A 19131-nucleotide genomic window follows, 5' to 3' on the forward strand; every position below is an offset into this window, starting at 1 on the left:
TGTCTGCAACTTACGTGCTTATCTGAAGTTATTCTAAAAAAAAGTTTGTTAAAAAAAATAATAAAAGACATTCTCAGCATGCCCCTCGCTAAGAATTACCAAGAATAGCATTTATGACATTATAACAGCATTTATCTTAACTTGCCAAATAAGATTTACCTGGGGGTGAATTCTTGTGCTTGTTTCTGGAATATTCTGGTTTAGTAGGTTCACAGTAGGACCCCCAAATCTGATTTGTAACAAGCACTCGCCCTGGTGAGTCTTATCAGACAAGTTCTGGAGACTGCTGCTTTAGAGTGCCCTGGAATTCAGATGGCTTTTAGGAGTCAGATAAACTTGGGTCTGCGTTCCCGCTTGGTTACTTATCAGCTGTGTGACCTTTAGGCACATCAATTAACTTCTTAGTAAATTAGTAATAGTGCAGTCATACTGTAGGACAGCTGTGACATTTAAATGACATAAGGCAGTCTGCAGTTTATGAACGTCCCACTTACATATAATCCACAGCTACAAACCCACCCCCACAAAGCCTGTTATATTAAAACTTGAGGTACACACAATGGTTCGTAATAATAAGTGGGCACTTCTCTGCAACATCAAAACATTATTACTGTATTATTATGTTTAAGTGTTTTAGTATATCTGGAAGTGTTTCTTTAATGTTTTTTATGCATGAAAGATAGACTATATACTAAGACATACATGAGATACGAACCATACCTAATTGTTCCGACTTATGTACAAACTTGACTGAAAGACAGTCCAAGGAACAGGACTCATTCATAATCTGGGGACCGCCTGTACATGCCCAGTACCTACCACAGGGCTTGGCACACCTAGGCTTGTGTTACAGTGGACTCAAACACCCGATGTACTGAAGTTTTCTTCTACAGAGAACAGAAGAGGTTAACAATTGTGACCAGAGTTCTCAAATGAGCTATACCAAGACCCATGTGTCTTGGTATAGCTAAGAACACTAAGGGAGAAGGAAGCCTCAGCCTCAGCCTAGATCCTGCTTATTTTACATGATCCCTTGAGGCTGAGCAACACCTGATCTAAGCTGGGCACAACAGACTCTCCCAGGGGTGCATGTCCTCTTTAACCAGTAAACCAGTTGCCATCCAGTTGATTCTAACTCATGGTGATCCTATGTGTGTCAGAGTAGACCCGTGCTCCATAGGGTTTTCAGTAGCTAATTTTCTGGAAGTAGATCACCAGACCTTTCTTCCAAGACACCTCTGGGTGTGGATTCGAACGTTCAACCTTTCAATTAGCAACAGAGCATATTAATGGTTCGCGCCACCCGGGGGACTCCTTTTCCTCTTTAAATCTCCCTTTATTTAGAGATTATCCTTGCTCAGTCTCTATTTTCTAATAGAGGATAGAGATATTTGCCCTCCAGTGTGCCAACTGAGGACAGAGTCAGAAGGATATTTCTACAGGATTGTGCCCAGAGGGAAGGTTGCTTGGGTGCCCAGGCAGAGGCCCTGAGCTTGCCTGTGGCTCTGAGCAAAGCCCTTCTGTGTCCGCAGCCAGCCTCCCCAGTGCAAGCTGCAGAACAGCTGGGACCTTGGATGAAGTCCCTCCTTCGGCAGAGGACAGAAAGCAGTGTGGGTAAAGCATGAATACTGCTTAGCATTGTATTTCACGGGAAATAAAGGAACAGCAAAATCCTCGGGCTGCTTTTTGTCTCTAGATGTTCTGGAACTTCCGTCTCATTGTGATGATAAGAATCAGTCCTAATCTGGGCAAGTCTAAGATAACCCATTGCCGTAGACTCAATCCCAACTCACAGTATGCCGCAAATTGCTGGTTCCCTCAACCTGAGGAAATAATTCATTATGTTCTCATCAACTGTGAACAAACTTCAAAATAATTTTTTTAGCCTCTTAGAAGATTGACATATAACAGGTATTGTCTAGGAGGCAAATTAGACACAGGGTGATAAAGGTTTGAGGCCAGAAGTATTGCTGCAGAGAGTGTTAGACGTGAGGCCTTACAGAAAGGACACATACAAGAGTTTGGGAGAGGCCAGAGAGGGAACAGAGGATTGTCCTTCACAAGAGATTAACCCTTCTACAGTACAGGCGCTCCCACTGCCAGGTCTACTTATAACACCTGTTCAGTAGGGCCTACCATATTCAAAGTACCATGTTAGATCCGCTCGTACCCTGTTCTCAAATGCCATGCAAGCCCAAGAAATTGCTAGATGATAAAGTTGTAGGGCTCTTTTGCCAGTTCAAAACAAAACAACCTATTCAGACTAACCCAAGTAAAATGGGGAAGAATTTATTGGGAAAACCTTTGGAATCCATGGTGGTGTAAATGGTTAAGTGCTCAACTATTAGCTGAAAGGTTGGCGGTTCGAACTCACCCAGAGGCCCCTTGGAAGACAGGTCTGGCAATCTGTTTATGAAAGGCCATAGCCTTGAGACCCCTATAGAGCAATTCTACTTTGCACAAATAGGGTTGCCATGAGTCAGACTCAACCTGACAGCACCTGACAATAATGAACCTAAAGTATTCAACGAAGTCCAGCAAGCCTTCACAGAGTCTAGAAGGAGGGAGTGGACAGTCTCCCAGAGCCAAGGCACTATGACTCGCCCACCTACCCAGGACTGGATGGTTTCTGGTCTCTGCTTCTCACAACATCTCTGCTTCATTACAGGACTACCCAACCCCTTGCTTTCCACTCTCTGTACACATGCCTGAAACCATGGCCCCAAGCCCAGAGCTCTACCACCTCCCAGCTCCAGCACAACCAATCACCTGATCGAGGTCCCACCTCCTGGGAGAGAGAGTCAGCTGTGCCCAGCTTGGGTTAGGTGTTGGCCAGCCCCAAGTGGTCCTATAAAATAAGCATTACCCAGGCTCAGAGTCCTGATTCTGGTGGAAGGAATGGAGGAGCAATTCTCCAACAGGGGGGGCATGACCTCAGTAGATACTCCAAAAAACATTTACTAAAGGGGCAAAATGATCTGCTGCTAATTCAGAAAACATTTTTATCTCTTTATTATCTTCTTCATTACTCTTCTGTTCACCAATTCTATGTTATACACTTGGATATCAGAATCCTGATGAGGAAGAAAATAAAGCAGAGGAGGATACCAAAGATAACCAAAACAAACAAACAAAACAGTTGCTGTTGCGTCTATTTTGACTTATAGCTGTTGAGTCTATTTTGACTTATAGCAACTCCATGTGAGTCAGAGAAGAATTGCTCCATAGTGTTTTCTTGGCTGTCATCTTTACAGGAACAGATTGTCAGGCCTTTCTTCTGTGGCACCACTGGATAGGGCTGAACCTCCAGCCTTTAGGCTAGTAACCCATTGTTTTTGAGTCAATTCAGACTCACAGCAACCCTACAGGACAGAGTAGAATTGCCCCATAGGGCTTCCAAGAAGCGGCTGGTGGATTCAAACTTTTGACCTTTTGGTTAGCAGCTGAGCTCTTAACCACCGCGCCACCAGGGCCCCAACCCTTTGCCATTGAGTCAATTCCAATTCTTTAGGCTAGAAGTGGAACGCAAACATTTGCATTACCCAGGGACTGATACCAGTGATAGACCATTTTAACTTTCAGATTGTTTAGGGCTAGGCCGTAGAGTCTGCAGATACATCCTGACCACACAGCTGCCTTAATGTTCTTTCTGCCTTTGTGCATTTGGAATTCACGCTGGGAAGGGAACCTCAAGGAATTCTGCCGGGTCCACTTGGCAGCGTGAGAGAGGGTAAAGGCTCCTCTTCCCCAAGAGTGACTTTCTAGTGCACAACTCACGGGCGGAAGGCACAAATGGGAGAGAGCATAAACAGCCCACACAAAGGAAGAAAGACGGGGTGGAAAGGTTAGGAATGAAAAGGGATCTGATAGCAGGAAAGCTGGTTCAAATTAATGAGACAATGAAAGCGTTGACATTCTGGATGGATGTCAGTGGGTAAGTACTAGCCGAACCTTCTGAGGTTACAACCTCCATGCACACGTTGGCCCTGGATGGCAACCTGAAACCCGAGGCCACGGGCGGTGAGCATCTGTGAGCCCCGCACGGAGGATTAGTGCCGTGGCCTTGGGAGGCCTTCCCAGCAGCCGCTTCCTCCCTGTGTGCCGGTTACCCAGAAGCCAGGTGTGCTCTGGGGGCTAGAACAATGCCAAGTAATTAATACAAAATGTTCATGGCTGTCAAAAGCATATTCTTTTATGATGAGAACAAAGGGTTAGTTGATGAACTAATTTTGGGTGGGGAAACTGCAGCAGCTATAATTAAATGAATGCTTAGGATTTTTGTTTGGTGTTTAATATCCCCATTATAATTTCAGTTCAGATACTGCAAAGCTCATGTTTCCTAATTTATTATTGCTCGCTAAGGTCCCCTGGGACACAGTAATTGAATTTTACTGGCATCATTATCATATCCACAAACAAGCGAGTCTTCCTGGACTACATCAGTCAGATCCTGTGCGTTGGCCCACTTGGCTCCTCTGGACACTGCCCAAGTCAATCTTGGCATTAGAAGGTTGGCCGTGCCTCTCTGACCTGTGGGAATGGCTGCCGCTTGTCTGCAGTATACAAATGAGGCTGTGCACGGTCAGCTCTGAACATCTGCGGAAGCAGTAGAACCACAAGGATACTTAGAGAAGAGAAAATAAAGATATGAGGCTCCAAGGGGATTGCTCCCCATGTGACCAGATCGTCCTTCCAGTTCAGTCAAAAATAGGCTTCTGAGAGAAAGGAATCTGCGAACTTGGTTGAGAACTAGGAAATTCCATGATGCAATGTTGAAATTCTATTCAAAAAAAAAAAAAGCAGATTGACAGCCTACATCTTTCCCTTTCTCACATCCAAAACAGGAAAATAAAAATCACAATTTTAGATGCAAGTTAGGGTTAGAAGGATACATGTTGTTTTTGTTGGCTGCTGTCCAGTCGGCCCTGACTCATGGTCACCCCACGTGTTACAGAGTAGAACTGTTTCATAGAGTGTTCTTGGCTGTAATCTTTATAGAAGCAGTTCGCCCCGGCTTTCTTCCGCAGAGCCTCTGGGTGGGTTCGAAGTACCAGCTTTTCGGTTAGTAGCAGATTGCAAACCACTTGTGCCAGACATACAGAGCACCTAAATTCAATCTCCTTATTTTACACATTAGGCTCAATGGAATAAACAATTCTTATCTCAAGATGACATTTATGATTTTTAAAAAACAATCCACATCCTCCAAAGATTAGCACCTAAATACTTAGGGCAGCAGCAATACGAGTGAAAAGAATAAGAATGAATAGAATGCAGCTGCACTTGACTCCCTGTGAGACCCTGGGCAGGTCATTTAACTCTGAGCCTCAATGGCTTCATCTGGAAAATGGGAATAATAATATGACTGGCTTCTGTGAGGACCGAGATAACACATGCACATATCTACAAAAGCACCCGGCACCTGGTCTTGGCTGAATTTCATTTTCCCTTGGCACTTATTAAGGAAATAGATAATTTATTTTTAAAACACTGTATTATCAGGAAGCTAAGCAGCTCTTTCTTCCGAAGGTGCTGCTTCTTCCCAAGCAGTCTCCACAGTATTTGAGGGCACAGGAAAGGAGCAAACCTCTCAGGTGAACACATACATATTTCTGAAGGCACCACACCAAGGACTTTGGGCAATTCTGCCTCGGTGGCTGACATTCACATACCACTAGGAGTTCACAAAAGCTTAGGGGGCAAGGGGGAGACGTAAGTCCTCTTTGACCCACAGATTGTGTTTCAACTCAGATTCTGTCACTGTCCTCAAAGAGATGACTGTTCTATTGGGCAATGAGGGAATTCTACAGCATCCTCCCACAGGCTTCTCTTCCCATGTCCCCATTCTTTGTCTGAAGAAACCAACAGCTTCGCCATTTCCTTTGCTGTTCTCTTGCCCCTTACCTTATCAAGAAAACACTTTCAACTGAATCAACCATCAAGGGATTGAATGGAAGCTGCTTCTCTCTGGAAATGAAGGCTCCTTTCTTCTCTTTAACCCTGTTCCAGGATGGCTGCGGACTGAGCACCCGACTCCTGACTCGCACGCCACTCGGCTCCGGCCTCCCACTCACACTATGTTCTAAGAAGGAGGTTCGGAGTTCCTGGGTGATGCAAAGAGTTGACACACTCAGCTACTAATTGACAGTTTGAAGGCTCAAGTCCACTCAGAGGCACCCAGGAAGAATGTCCTGGTGATCTACTTCTGAAAATTCAGCCGTTAAAAACCCTGTAAAGCACAGTTCCACTCTGACGCACATGGGGTTGCCATGAGTCAGAATAGACTTAATGGTAACTGGTTTTTAAGCAGGCTTGGTGCTCTTTGTGAGTCCAAGTTCCAAAGTTTGCTGATTAACTCCAGGCCAGGACTCAGTTAGCACCATGGGGGTTGGGAGGGAGATTGGGAGCAAGCAGTTAGCACCAGCATTAACCAAGATCACATCCCTTCCCTCTGGGTCCCAGGATCAGACAGCAATCATAGCCTGAGAGATGATAACACAGATTGTTCGTCTCGTGAAGCCTCACTCAGCTCCCTTATAAGGAAAAACTATGCTTCTTGAAGCCTTGCAGACCAGAGCAGCTATTGCAAACCTGACCTTGCAGATGACAGACTGATGTCATTTTCCTCTTCAGTAAAAATTTTAAAAAGTTAAAAGAGAAAAGTAAATGTAGGAAGTCAAATTCTATATGGTACATGCACACATGCATGTGCACACACAGCTACAGACACGCCTACACAGACCTACGTGGCACATGCACACACATACACACTACATGCATTACACACACCTACAGACACATGCACACGCACACATATACATACACACTACACACACCTACACAGATACATGCACACACACATATACATACACACTACACATACCTACAGACACATGCACACATTACACACACCTACACAGACACATATACATACACACTACACACACCTACATAGACATATGCACACACACACATATACATACACACTACACACACCTACAGACACATGCACAGACACGTATACATACACACTACACACACCTACACAGACACATGCACACACACACATATACATACACATTACACACACCTACAGACACATGCACACATATACATACACACTACACACATTACACACACCTACACAGACACATATACATACACACTACACACACCTACACAGACACATGCACACATATACATACACACTACACACTACACACACCTACACAGACACGCCCACACAAACCTACACGGCACATGCACACACACACACACTCTACATGCATTACACACACCTACACAGACACATGCACACACACATACACACTACACACACCTACACAGACACATGCACGCACACACATATACGCACTACAGACACATGCACACACACACATACACACTACACACACCTACACAGACATGCCTACACAGACCTACACGGCACATGCACACACACACTACATGCATTACACACACCTACACAGACACATGCACACAGACACTACACACACCTACACAGATACATGCACACACATATACACATGACACACACCTACACAGACACATGCACACATTTACACACACACTACACACACCTACACAGACGTGCACACACACACACACATATATATACATTACACCCACCTACATAGACACATGTACACACACACACATATACACTACACACCTTACACACACCTACATAGACGCATGTACACATACACACATGCACCCACATACACACACACTACAAACACTCTACACACCTACACGTAGTATACACATGCACAAATTCTTTTCCACCGGATTGTGCCTCCCTTTTATGGAAACGTGTCCACAAGAATAGAGATATCAGTTTCGGTCCCCCGGGGTGATGATGATAAACATGCCGAGGTCAGCGGCCTCATCAGCCACAGAGACTGCTCACTCCGGCAACTGCAGATAATCATTTACCTGGTCAGACTGGTTGCCTGAGCTTCAATTTATGCCTCACGCATTGCTGAAATGTCCCTTATCTCACAGACACTTGTCTTGTTGTGTCTTTCTGGTACAGAGAGAAACTCATAAAGTATTGCTTTACCTTGGATTTGTTTTTTAAAGTCTCAGTCATGATCTTGTAGAAGAAGTTGCTAAACAAAGAATGGTGAATAGGTGAAAAATAAAGTCATCCTTGTCTAACAAAAATGTTGTTCCATGTCCTCGAAAGCAAAAAGGTAGACTCAGTAGGACCCAAAAGATCATTGATGAAAAATTCTTTCTACCAAAACTCCATTCTTAATAGGACTGACGCTAGGACTTTTTTTTATTATTATTATTTTACTAGTATTTATTGAGAATCTACTACAGGAAATGCACTTTTTGAGGTGATGGGCATACCAATGCAAATAAAACATAATCCCAGATTTATTCTAAGCAATCTGCAATCTACAAATAGTACACAAAGGGAAGAAATTTGTGTTAAATTTCCCAAATGTTCACTTTTTGAGAACTATATTTCTATTTTAAAGATAGAAAAAGTAGAATCATGCTATAATCCCAGTCAAACGTGTCACCTTGCAGGCATCAGTCACTTTTCAGCCTTTGCTATATATGCATGTATATTTGGGTGGAATTAGAACTATTAAATTACTTGCCCCAATACATGAGTATATTTTGCTTATGTGAACAGTGTCTGGCATGTATGTCTCAGTGGGAAAAGGATGAACAGCTACGTTAAAAAATACCAAACCCAACCCATTGCTGTCCAGTCCATTCCAATTCATAGCAAGCCTACAGGACAGAGTAGAACTGTCCTATAGGGCTTCCAAGGCTGTAATCTTTACAGAAGCAGATTGCCACATCTTCCTTCTGTGGAGCAGCCAGTGGGTTCAAACTGCCAACCTTTCAGTTAGCAGCCGAGCTTTTACTTAACCACTGTGCCACATGGGCTCCTCAGCTGCCTTAAAGGACTCATCAATAAGCACGTAGCCAAGGACTCGACTACAAGTTAGCCAGGCCCTGTGGAGACACAAGGAGAAACACAAGATGATATCCCTGTCCTTAGGGAGCTCACAGAGCACTGGAAAGAACTAACCCAACAGTGCCTGACAGTAACCCATCCCTGTTGAAACAGAGAAAGCATCTGTGGCTTGTAAGACAGACTACATGTCTCTCATTTAATATTAAAAGATGAATAATGTAACACTGGATATTGCCCTTTATATATTACACAGATTAAGAAAAATGGGCAGAAAATGAAGGTCAAACGGCTCAGAGCTACGACATGATTTTTAGTGTTAAAAATGAGGGATGAAGAAATCTTCATGGTGAATCTCTTAATGACAATCCCCTGACGTTTTATCAGTCTTAATGTGCACACGTGAGGCAGCAGAGTGTTAGCATTGACAGCAAGGACTCTGGAGCCAACCAGACTGGCTTTGAATCCAGACGCTAATACCTCCCTACTCAGAGACTTAGGTCAAAATACATAACTCTCTGTGCCTCTGTTTACTCATCTCTGAAATGACGATAGCAACAGCACTGCACTCAGAGAGTTATTATGAGGATTGGATGAGTTGGGAAAACCCTTAAAGTAGGACCTGACAAAATGCATGCTTGTAAGAGTCTATCACTTTAAATAAACAAAGTATCCTATGCTTCAAAATAGTCAATGCTTAACGAGTCTTTTGGAAATGAAAGAGTATATGCAATACAGCTTCTCCCTTCTGGAAGATGTACCATATTGTCAGTTAGTAATATCTAATAATTGGTACTTGTTGCCATCAAGTTGATTCTGACACATGGCAACTCCATATATTACAGAGTAGAACTGTTCCATAGGGTTTTCTTGGCTGTAATTTTTATGTAAGGAGGTCGCCAGGCCTTTCTTCCACAGTGCCACTGGGTGAGTTCAGACCACCAACCTTTAGGTTAGTTAGTCGAACCCAAACCATTTGCACCACTAATAATTGGTAGGCAACATTACAATCTGTTATTTTTATTTTCTTTGTGAGAATGAGCTATTTTTTAATGTATCCAAAATTTTGAGATTTGGTGAATATTCAATAACATTAGGTTTGCACAATCCTTACCACATAACAAGAATTCTACTGTATTTAATTCCTTTTCCCACCAATTTTGGTTTCAAGTTGAACATTCGTTTAAAATTCAATGTGCACAATAGAAAGTCGTTGCCTTTTGCCAAGAATGGGTTCCTTCCTAAGCACATGTGGTATACAGAAAGAAGCCTAAGTGAGAGTTCATGGTATCATGATGGATGGGACACCAAGTTAACACTACCAGCCCCAACCACAGGGCTTTAAAAAGTACATAAGTCTTCACTCTTCCAGATGTTACTTAAATGTAATCTGATCCATTACAAAAGGAATCTCACAACAGTTTTATTTGGAAAAGGTTTCCCCTCATAATTGACAAAATGTTGGGGAAAAAGAATTAAGTAAAAAGAAAAAATATATAATACTGCCGGGTGCTAATGTGTACATATATTAGCATAAACTATTACACAAATTTAACAAGAACGTTTGTCCATTTGTGCAAAAACTCCAAAAAAGTCTGTCAAATCAAGAAAATTTATTGACTACACATAATAATTGCTATTGAAGGTAAACAGTTCTTAAAATTAAGGTTATGTACATGTTATTTGACAAATAAATCTGTATACAACTGTGTAACCAAATATCTAGTTGTTGTTGTTAGTGCCTGTCAAGTTGATTACAACTCATGATGATCCCATATGTACAGAGTAGAACTGCTCCATAGAGTTTTCAAGGCTATGACCTTTTTGGAAGCAGATTGCCAGTTCTTTCTTCCCAGGTGCATTTGGGTAGATTTCAACCACCAACCTTTTGGTTAGTAGTTGAGCGCTTAACTATTTGTGCCACCCAGGGACTCCTAGGGTTAGAAGTTGTTGTTGGTAGCTGTCCAGTAGATTTGGACTCATAATGACCCCAAGTGTATCAGAGGAGAAGTCTACTTCATACGGTTTTTCAATGACTGATCTTTCTTCCAAGGTGCCTCTGGGTGAACTCAAACCACCAACCTTTCGGTTTGCAGCCAAGCGTTTTAACTGTTGCACCATCCAGGAACTTCAGCATACAGATACTAATAGCTAATTCTGAAATAGGCTGTAGGGTAAGCATTACTTAATCAAAAAATTTTAATTTGGAAAGGAAAATAGTGCTACATGGCCACGGCTAGTCTCAATACACAAAGGGCTGCCCTATCTCAACATCAGCTATGGCACAGAGCTGGCATTATAAAGCCTGGTCAGTTTGAAAAGAATGCTTTGGACTTACAGTCAATAGATGCTGTTACAGGAATATTTTAGTCTAGTTAAGTCACTGTACAACTGAATTATAAAGCCACCTCTCTGTGTCAGTAAGAAATCATGCCATCGATAGCTTAAAATCTGTCGAACCAATGTGATGGGATATTTATGCACTCTGCCCCAAGATAAAGCAACCAGATATGAGAAAACTACATTTCTTTTAGAATTTTTTAAGTAGGCAATATATTTAAGTATAGTAGCCAAATATCTCACTTACCCCATGCAAAATGAAAAGAATATTATTTGCCATATGATTGAGATGGATGAAGTGACTTGAAATCCTTGGAAAAAAAGCATTTGTGAACGCAAAGTATCCTTTTAAGTAAACTAAGAGGCAAAGGACAGCTGGAAATGTTATCACTAAATTAATGGAAAGATGGGGCACAAAGAAGCAAGACTGTTTATGCGTCCTTAGTTCCAGTCTGAAAGATGAACTGTTACGTCAAGAATTGAATAATGTAAAAGTTTTTGCCCAAACTAATATACTGTGTTCACTTTTTTTTTAACACAGCATGAGAAAGTAATTCAAGAGCTATCCTTCAACACCTAATTATAGGAGAGCCTCAAGTAACAAGGGGGGCAAAAGGAATTGCTGTAATCTCATTACCTGAATTCTCTGGCTGGTTAGGGCTTAAGCAAAAATGCCTGGTCCATGAAAAGTCTAACATGCATCACGCCGCTTGGCATCCTGTGTTGTCGTTAGCTGCCACCTAGTTGATAACAACTCAACTCCACGTGTACAGAGTAGAATTGCCCCGTAGACTTTTCAAGGCTGTGACCTTTTGGAAGCTGATGACCAGGCCTGTCTCCCGAGGCACCTCTGGGTGGATTTGAAGCGCCAAACTTTTGGCTAGTAGTGAAGTGCTCAATCATTTGCGCCACCTACGGACTCCTTCGTCCTGTGTACTGCAGAATGCTACTACAGCTAATACTCAACACCCACCGTGTAACAGGTGCTGATGAATGCTCTCTCCTCACTCATTTCTCCTCACAGAACTATGCTGTCCTGACGATTAGGACCCCCATTTTAATGGATGAAGAAACTGAGGCACAAGGAGATTAGGTAAGTAGAATGAATGCCACCTTCTGATGACTAAGATTCTCTCGTCACTTCACTATCAGTATTCTGAACTTTAACACTATTACAATTGTCTGAGGGTGATAAAGGCAGGAGTCAGAATCTGTTTTGAGCTTGGGTCACGGTCTGGAATTGTGAACACATTTCTGGCATTAGAATGCTTTATTGTCATTTATCTCCAAATTTAGGAGCGGAAGGGGAGTGGTTAACTAAGAATGCCAGATACTCCAGTGTCTATTTTAATGCTCACTTAATATACAGTAGCTATTTTTTTATTTTTTTTACCCATGTTGCTGTACTTGTGGTGAAAACCAGATGCCCAGCCAATTAGTGAATGTGGTGTAATCACGCCCTAGTTCCTACCTGGCAGCCTCACAAAGTTGTCTTCCTTATGAAAACAGTAAATCCTATTTGAGTTGAGTGTCCCACCACCACAATTCCAGATCGTTCAATGGTCATTTCATCGAACACTTCTAACTCATGCAAAATTTGTTATTTTTAGGAATTATATCTTTGCAAAAACTTTGTAATGGCAAAAATCACCTCCAGATCACAATTCTTCCTTCTTTTTATTGATCATGAAAGTCAAAGGGGTTGGCCTTTAATTCGGCTTCCTTTAAAGAGGCAAGGCCCGCTGAGACGGTCAACTCACTGCGATTGGTGTTTAACAACACTTTCCCACCGTGGCTGACCATCTGCCTTTACAGCCATCTCATTGTTTCTTTGGGCATAAAGTCTCACCATGATTTCTTTAAAAAAAAAAAAGTCAAGTAATGTCCACACTCTACTATGAAAATGGAAATTAAAAAATAAAACAGTGGAAAAGCAGGGAAGATTTCAAGTTCGTGTTTCATCTGTGCTGATTAAAATGCAGTGTATCTTTGCAGAAAATATTTTGAAACTTCAACAATAAAACATCTCTATTAGTAACTGGCTTTATTGATGTATCTGAACACACCAGTGTATAACATTTATTCATTTCCCACTGAAAAACCTTCCAGTGAAACTGTTAAATAGAACATAGACCCAGGCATTAAGCATTTTCAGTGATATTCTTCATTTGAAAGGGTTGGTAGTGAGGGGAGGAACCAGAGATCTTTTCCATACTTTCATCTGGGACTCACTAACACACTGCTGTGCAGAAGAAACAGCTCAAAGATGCAATAGCTCTGCAAGTGAAAACAAGCCAAGAATGGGGCCAGACAGGCACCCCAGAGCCTAAAGGTTGGAAATAAGAGTAAGCAACTTCACCTTTCCTGTGTACAATATGCTCTGAATCTAAAACAAGCCCTGGCAGCAGATTGAGTGGCAGTCTATTTCCTGTGGTTTATGAAGTTTTGGCCCCATAGATAAGACTGCCAGAAAAGCAGCTGCAGCTTAAGTGGTCTGGACATTTACTCATCTGAACATAAACAAAGATCAGCTAATTTAGATCTCTGGGTCCCTCTTCAGCTGTCCGGGCCACCGCAGGCACTGCTAAATCCAGGCCAAATATAAAAGGAGTGAACTGGGGTTGAAGAACCCCTGGACTGTGATGGATTCCCTGAGTCATTAGGACCTCAGGGGCTTTAAGGCCCTAGACAAAAGATTCACTGTTGACCTTAGCACCAGTATAGTGGCCTCCACTGCACTCCACTTCCGCTAAAACACGGGCTTGTGAAAATAAGCATGGTGTGCACCCTCCTAACGACAGCATTTTGAGATCCCATGCAAAACTACTAATGTAAACCAAACCACTACATCTAGTGTCAAACATGTATTTCGTAAATATCAGGGAAAGAAGCTACTCCAGATAGTTTAAAACAACTGAACAAATACAGGAACCTAACCCTAAGTTTCAAACAAAAACATTTAAAAGAAATACTGCCACCCTTAACTAAAAGATAAGACTCAATAACATAGTGAAACACTGGGCAATGGAGAGACTGTTTTGCAAAATGTATTAATTATTTCACAGTGAGGTCTAAGTACTCATAGAATCTTCTGGTTTTAGTAGAAACAGACACCCAATGATGGACTTTTTTCACATTTTTTCCCATAATTTCTTTCCTTCTACTATTTCATATAGAATAAGACATTAACGTGGTTGAACGTTATACTATCAAATGACAGATCACCTTTTGCTCCCCTCTTATAATTAGGAAATTATGTTATCGATTAACTGTGCACCTCAAGAGAAGGAAGGAGGGCACAGTCAACTGTATGTCACTATAAAAACATGATAGTGCCACACCACATCTATCCCAATCTAAACAGACCGTCAGAGATGCAGGACGTGAACTGGACTTCAGTTCCCCCCAGAGTCCATCAGTTACATACACATTACTTGCCTTATCAAGTCTGGCATTTCCATATACAGGTTTAAAAAAAACAAAAAACACAGGAGCAAACTGACAGGAAAGTCTTACAGACAGGCTACTCCTGAGAATGTAATCTTAGTTATCCTGGAAGCCAGCAAAGCATCTTCTTATGTTAACGTAAGAAGGAAATTAGTTGAACGCGACCAAGTCCAGCTAATATAGTCCGTGAGTTTATTGTTCAGTTTGTTAAATGTCAGAGTTCTTCACATTGTTGAAAAAAATTAGTGTCTCTTGTTATTTAAACACCAAAGCATCCTGAATGTTCTCTCAAGTCAACATTAATGAGTTCCTTGGTGGATGTGTTAAACTTTGCCACCTGTTTACAATGTCTTTTTTCTTGGCAGAGACCACCAAACCAGTGGAGTCAGCTGCCAAGCCTTCTTTGTAACGATAATAAGTTCCTTTTTCCTTAAATAGAAACAAAGCTCCTCTGTGACACTAAGCAAGGAAAAGGCATGCACCCCAATCTCTTTCTGGCTATGTTGGGGCCCAAGGACCCTTCTCTACCCCAGGAGGCTAGGTTTATTGCTTTGCAATCCCACAAAAGCCACTGCCAAAACTGTACCACGGCCTCCACGTGAAGAAGGCCTCCCACCTCTGCACCCCATCCATGTGTCCTCTGCTCTTGGCCTTGACCACCAAGCACCATCCATTTACTTCATGAGGGAGTACGGGGGATTGGAGATGGTGCCGAAATTGGCTCTCTCCCCCTTTTGGCCTCCCCCTTGGCAATTGCATACATGGGAAAGGTGAAAGTCTGATAAAATGGGTGCTTTCCCTGAGGTGGGTTGAGGGGCCCTGCGTGAAGGTGGCTCCTCAAGGCCAGTGAGATGGTCTCCACACCCCTGGAAGCCTTGGACCTAGTCCGAAAATCGCTGCAGAAGATGGTCCTCTCTCCTTAAGCTGCCCCCCGTCCCGCTGCCTGCGCTGTCCATGAAGCGGTCGCAGGGGAACTCGATGAGGTCAGCCTCGCTGAGTGCGCACACCGTGGTGCGCGGCCGGTGCGACTGGAAACCCGCGAAGTCTGCTGACACGCCGGTGCCCATGGAGCGCAGGGGCCGTCGGGTGGAGTACATGTGGCGAACGTGGACAGGGGCCCCGCCCTTCCGCCTGGCCCGCAGCTTCCTCCGCAGCCAGCGCGACGCCCAGGCTGCCAAAGCCAGGAGCACCAGCAGCGCGTTGACCGCCAGCAAGACCAAGGTCAGCAGCTGGTAGTCCACGCTGCCTCGGCTCCCCGGTTCCGGCAAGGTGACTAGCCCGGCGCAGTGGTCCCGGGGGGCCACGGGGCAGACCCGGCCCCCGAGCACGCCCTCCACGCACACTAGGTAGGGTGTGTCCCCGCGCAGCTCTCGCAGCGTGGCTGAGTCACTGCGCTCGGGCAGGTAGACGAAGCGGTGGAACTTGGGCTGCTGGCCAAAGCGGTCAAAGAGCAGGCGGAAGCGCGCGCCGCCCAGAGGCCGGGGGCTGCGGTGCTCGCGCACTGCCCAGCGCACCGAGGCGCTGTTGGCGCCCACAGCCTCCACTGTCAGGTTGCACAGGATGAACTTGTTGAAGTCGCACGGGTCGGACACCAGCGGAGGCAGGCCGACCCTGCCGTAGGCCTGGACGGCGCGTTCCTGCTGCTCCGCTGCCAGGCTCTGCTTCGCCGCGCGCTGCCAGGGGTCGTCGGCCGGCGGAGGCGCAGAGCCAGACGCCGTCGTCGGGGTGGGCTCCGAGAGTGCGGTGCCGGGCCGGGTCGGGCGTCCCCCCACGGGCTTCTCTTGCAGGTCCAGCAGGCGTGGCGCTGGGACCGCGACAGCAGCAGCGGAGGGATCCGGCTGCTGGAGGCCGGGGCCCCTCTGGCTCAGCCTCAGTACACTGCGGTTGCTGATAAGCTCCCTGACGGCCCCATCCGAGGCCACCCCAGGCAGAAATCGCCCCCGCTGCTGCGGCTGCGGCTGCGGCTGGGGCGGCAACTCCTCGGCGAGGCTGCCGGCAGGGGGCGCCATCTCCTCCCCCGCGCCTGTGGGTAGAGACATCCGCCCACTGTTGGCGGTCGGGGAAGCAGAGGGCGAAGGATCCCCGCAAGACCCATTCTGCAGCTGCTGGTCATCCAGGTAATCCAGGTACTTGCCCCGAAGGGACGGGGGGTGGCGACACTGCACGAAGACGGTGAGGAGCCGGCCCTGAGAGTGCCAGTTTCCCATCCAGTGCTTCAGGCCCCGCAGCCGGCAGTCGCAGGTCCAGCCGTTGCCGTCTAGATCCAGCCGGTAGAGGGCGGGGCTGGCTGCGAAGATGTCCCCGGAGAGGGCGCTGAGCGCATTGTCGCGCAGGCTGAGTTCGCGCAAGCGGCCGAGGTGGCCGAAGGTGGCGGGGTGCAGTGCGGACAGCTCATTGCCGCTTAGGTCCAGCGCCTCCAGGCTGTGCAGCGGCTCCAGCAGTGCCGCAGGCAGCTGATTCAGCCGGTTGCCCTCGAGGCGTAGCTCGCGCAGGGCCTCCAAACCCCAGAAGGTCTCCGGAGCGAGGTGTGAGAGCTGGTTGCCCCTGAGCGACAGCAGGCCGAGGCGCGGCAGGTGCTGGAAGACGCGCGGCCCCAGGTGCTGCAGGCTGTTGGAGGAGAGGATGAGGGTGGAGAGGGAGCGCAGCGGTGCGAAGGTGGCCGCGTGGCGCAGGGAGGGCTGTAGCTCGTTGGCAGAGAGATTGAGGAAGCGCAGCTTGCCCAGATGGGCGAAGGCGTTCTTGCCCAGAAAGCGGATCCGGTTGGATTCCAGATGTAGATAGAGCAGGTTGCCCAGGGGGGCGAAGACGGCGTCGGGCAGAGCCCCCAGGGCATTCCCGTCTAGCCGCAACTTCACCAGACTCTCCAGGCCCTCGAACGAACCGCGATTTAGGCGGCCTATCTCGTTTCCGTTGGCGTACAGGATGCGCAGCTTGCGCAGCGGAGCCAGCGTACCCGGAGCTAGCGCCTGCAGGAGATTGTTGCCCAGGTAGAGCTCCTCCAGCCGCGAGAGCTTCTCGAAGGTCTTGGGGTGTAGAGAGCGGATCTGATTGTACTGCAAGTCCAGTCGTCGGAGCTGCCCCAGACGGTGGAAGTCGAAAGCCGTGATATTGGTTATGAAGTTGCCGCCGAGGCTGTAGGTGAGGACCTCCTGGGAGCTTGGCAGCGAGATGGTCTTGGGCACTGCGCGGAGACCCCTGTTGGTGCACAGGAGGTGCTGAGGGTGCTGGCAGTCGCAGCGCTCAGGGCACACGGGCTCGATCCGCGGCGGGAGCGCAAGGCACCCGCACACCACGAGCAGGAAGCGCACGACGCGGGCAGCCTCCATCGCCGCCCGCCCTGCGTGCTGCGGCCGGATCGTCCTCTTGGCCCGCCGGCTCTGTGTCTCCTCTGCATTCCCCTTGGCCTGGCCTGAGTCGCTAAATGGCCTCTTTTGGACTCCGCTGCTCTGTCTGGCCCCTTCTAAGCTCTTTGTCCGGTGGCTGGACCGGGTCTCTGCAGGCGGAATTCGCCTGGACAAGTCAGGCGGCGCTGGGCGCTCGGCGAGCTCCGGGTGCTACTTGTTGCATTTCTGCAGAAAACTGTTTCTCCGGGTGCGCCTCGGGGGCGGGGGAGGGAGCAAGACCTCGCGCTTTTTGTTTGCTGCAGAGGCCGGAGAGCTGGATTCCCTGGCGCGGATTTTCCTCGCCGAGTGGATTCCCCAGCTGCAGGCGGGAACACTTCCAAGAGCTCCTCGGGGCGCGGCTTGGCTCCTGCGCCCCGGCGCTCGGCCCCCGCAGCCGGCGCCTCCTCGCTCCCGTTCCCGGACACTGAGTGCGGCCTCCGAGGAACAGCTTGGGGAGGAGCCGGGGGCGCGCAGGCTGTGTCCGGAAGGGGCCAAACTCGGCGAGTGGCGAGAAAATCGGGCGGAAATTCGTTCTTCCCACACACTGCCCCCCCCCCCCGCCCCCCGGGAACGCAGGCGGAGAAAGAGGATACGGCAGAGGGAGGACAGACCCCGGCAGGGGGAGGAGGAGGAAACACTAAGCGGCTCCGCGTCTGGTCAGCCCGAGCTCTGGACGCCAAGTGAGAAAAGTAGGGATTAAAAACAGCTGTACCGGTCGGACACGCAGGGCTGGGGGCGGGGATGGATTACCGGGAGAGCAAATGGGATTTACAGACAGAGACCTTTTTATTTTAAACAAGTACACCCGCCGCATCGGAGCAGTGGGCGCGCGCCTCGCGTTGTTCGTTTTTAACTCACTTGCTCTTCAGGAGCCGTTCTGCGGGAAGCTCTGGCAGCACGGAGTCCACCAGTATTCTACAGGAAGTTTTGGTGAGCACAAGGTAGTCTGCAGAGACCTGTCGGTGGGCTACTCTTGGTGGTCAACTCATCCTGGCTGTT

General features: G+C 46.8%; 1 protein-coding gene across 1 annotated transcript; it reads right to left on the bottom strand.

Moving 5' to 3' along the window:
- Window positions 1-10369: 10369 nt before the first annotated feature.
- TRIL (TLR4 interactor with leucine rich repeats) lies at window positions 10370-18825 on the bottom strand. Its single transcript, XM_010587197.3, has one exon. The coding sequence runs from the start codon at window positions 18073-18075 to the stop codon at window positions 15631-15633; it is 2445 nt and encodes an 814-aa protein (XP_010585499.2). The 5' UTR covers window positions 18076-18825; the 3' UTR covers window positions 10370-15630.
- Between the last annotated feature and the right edge of the window lie 306 nt (window positions 18826-19131).

This window comes from Loxodonta africana, chromosome 8 (genome assembly GCF_030014295.1).
Source record: "Loxodonta africana isolate mLoxAfr1 chromosome 8, mLoxAfr1.hap2, whole genome shotgun sequence".
Taxonomy (NCBI): domain Eukaryota; kingdom Metazoa; phylum Chordata; class Mammalia; order Proboscidea; family Elephantidae; genus Loxodonta; species Loxodonta africana.

Coding starts and splice junctions, on each gene's coding strand:
- TRIL (XM_010587197.3), bottom strand. CDS start 18,075: ATGGAGGCTGCCCGCGTCGTGCGCTTCCTGCTCGTGGTGTGCGGGTGC.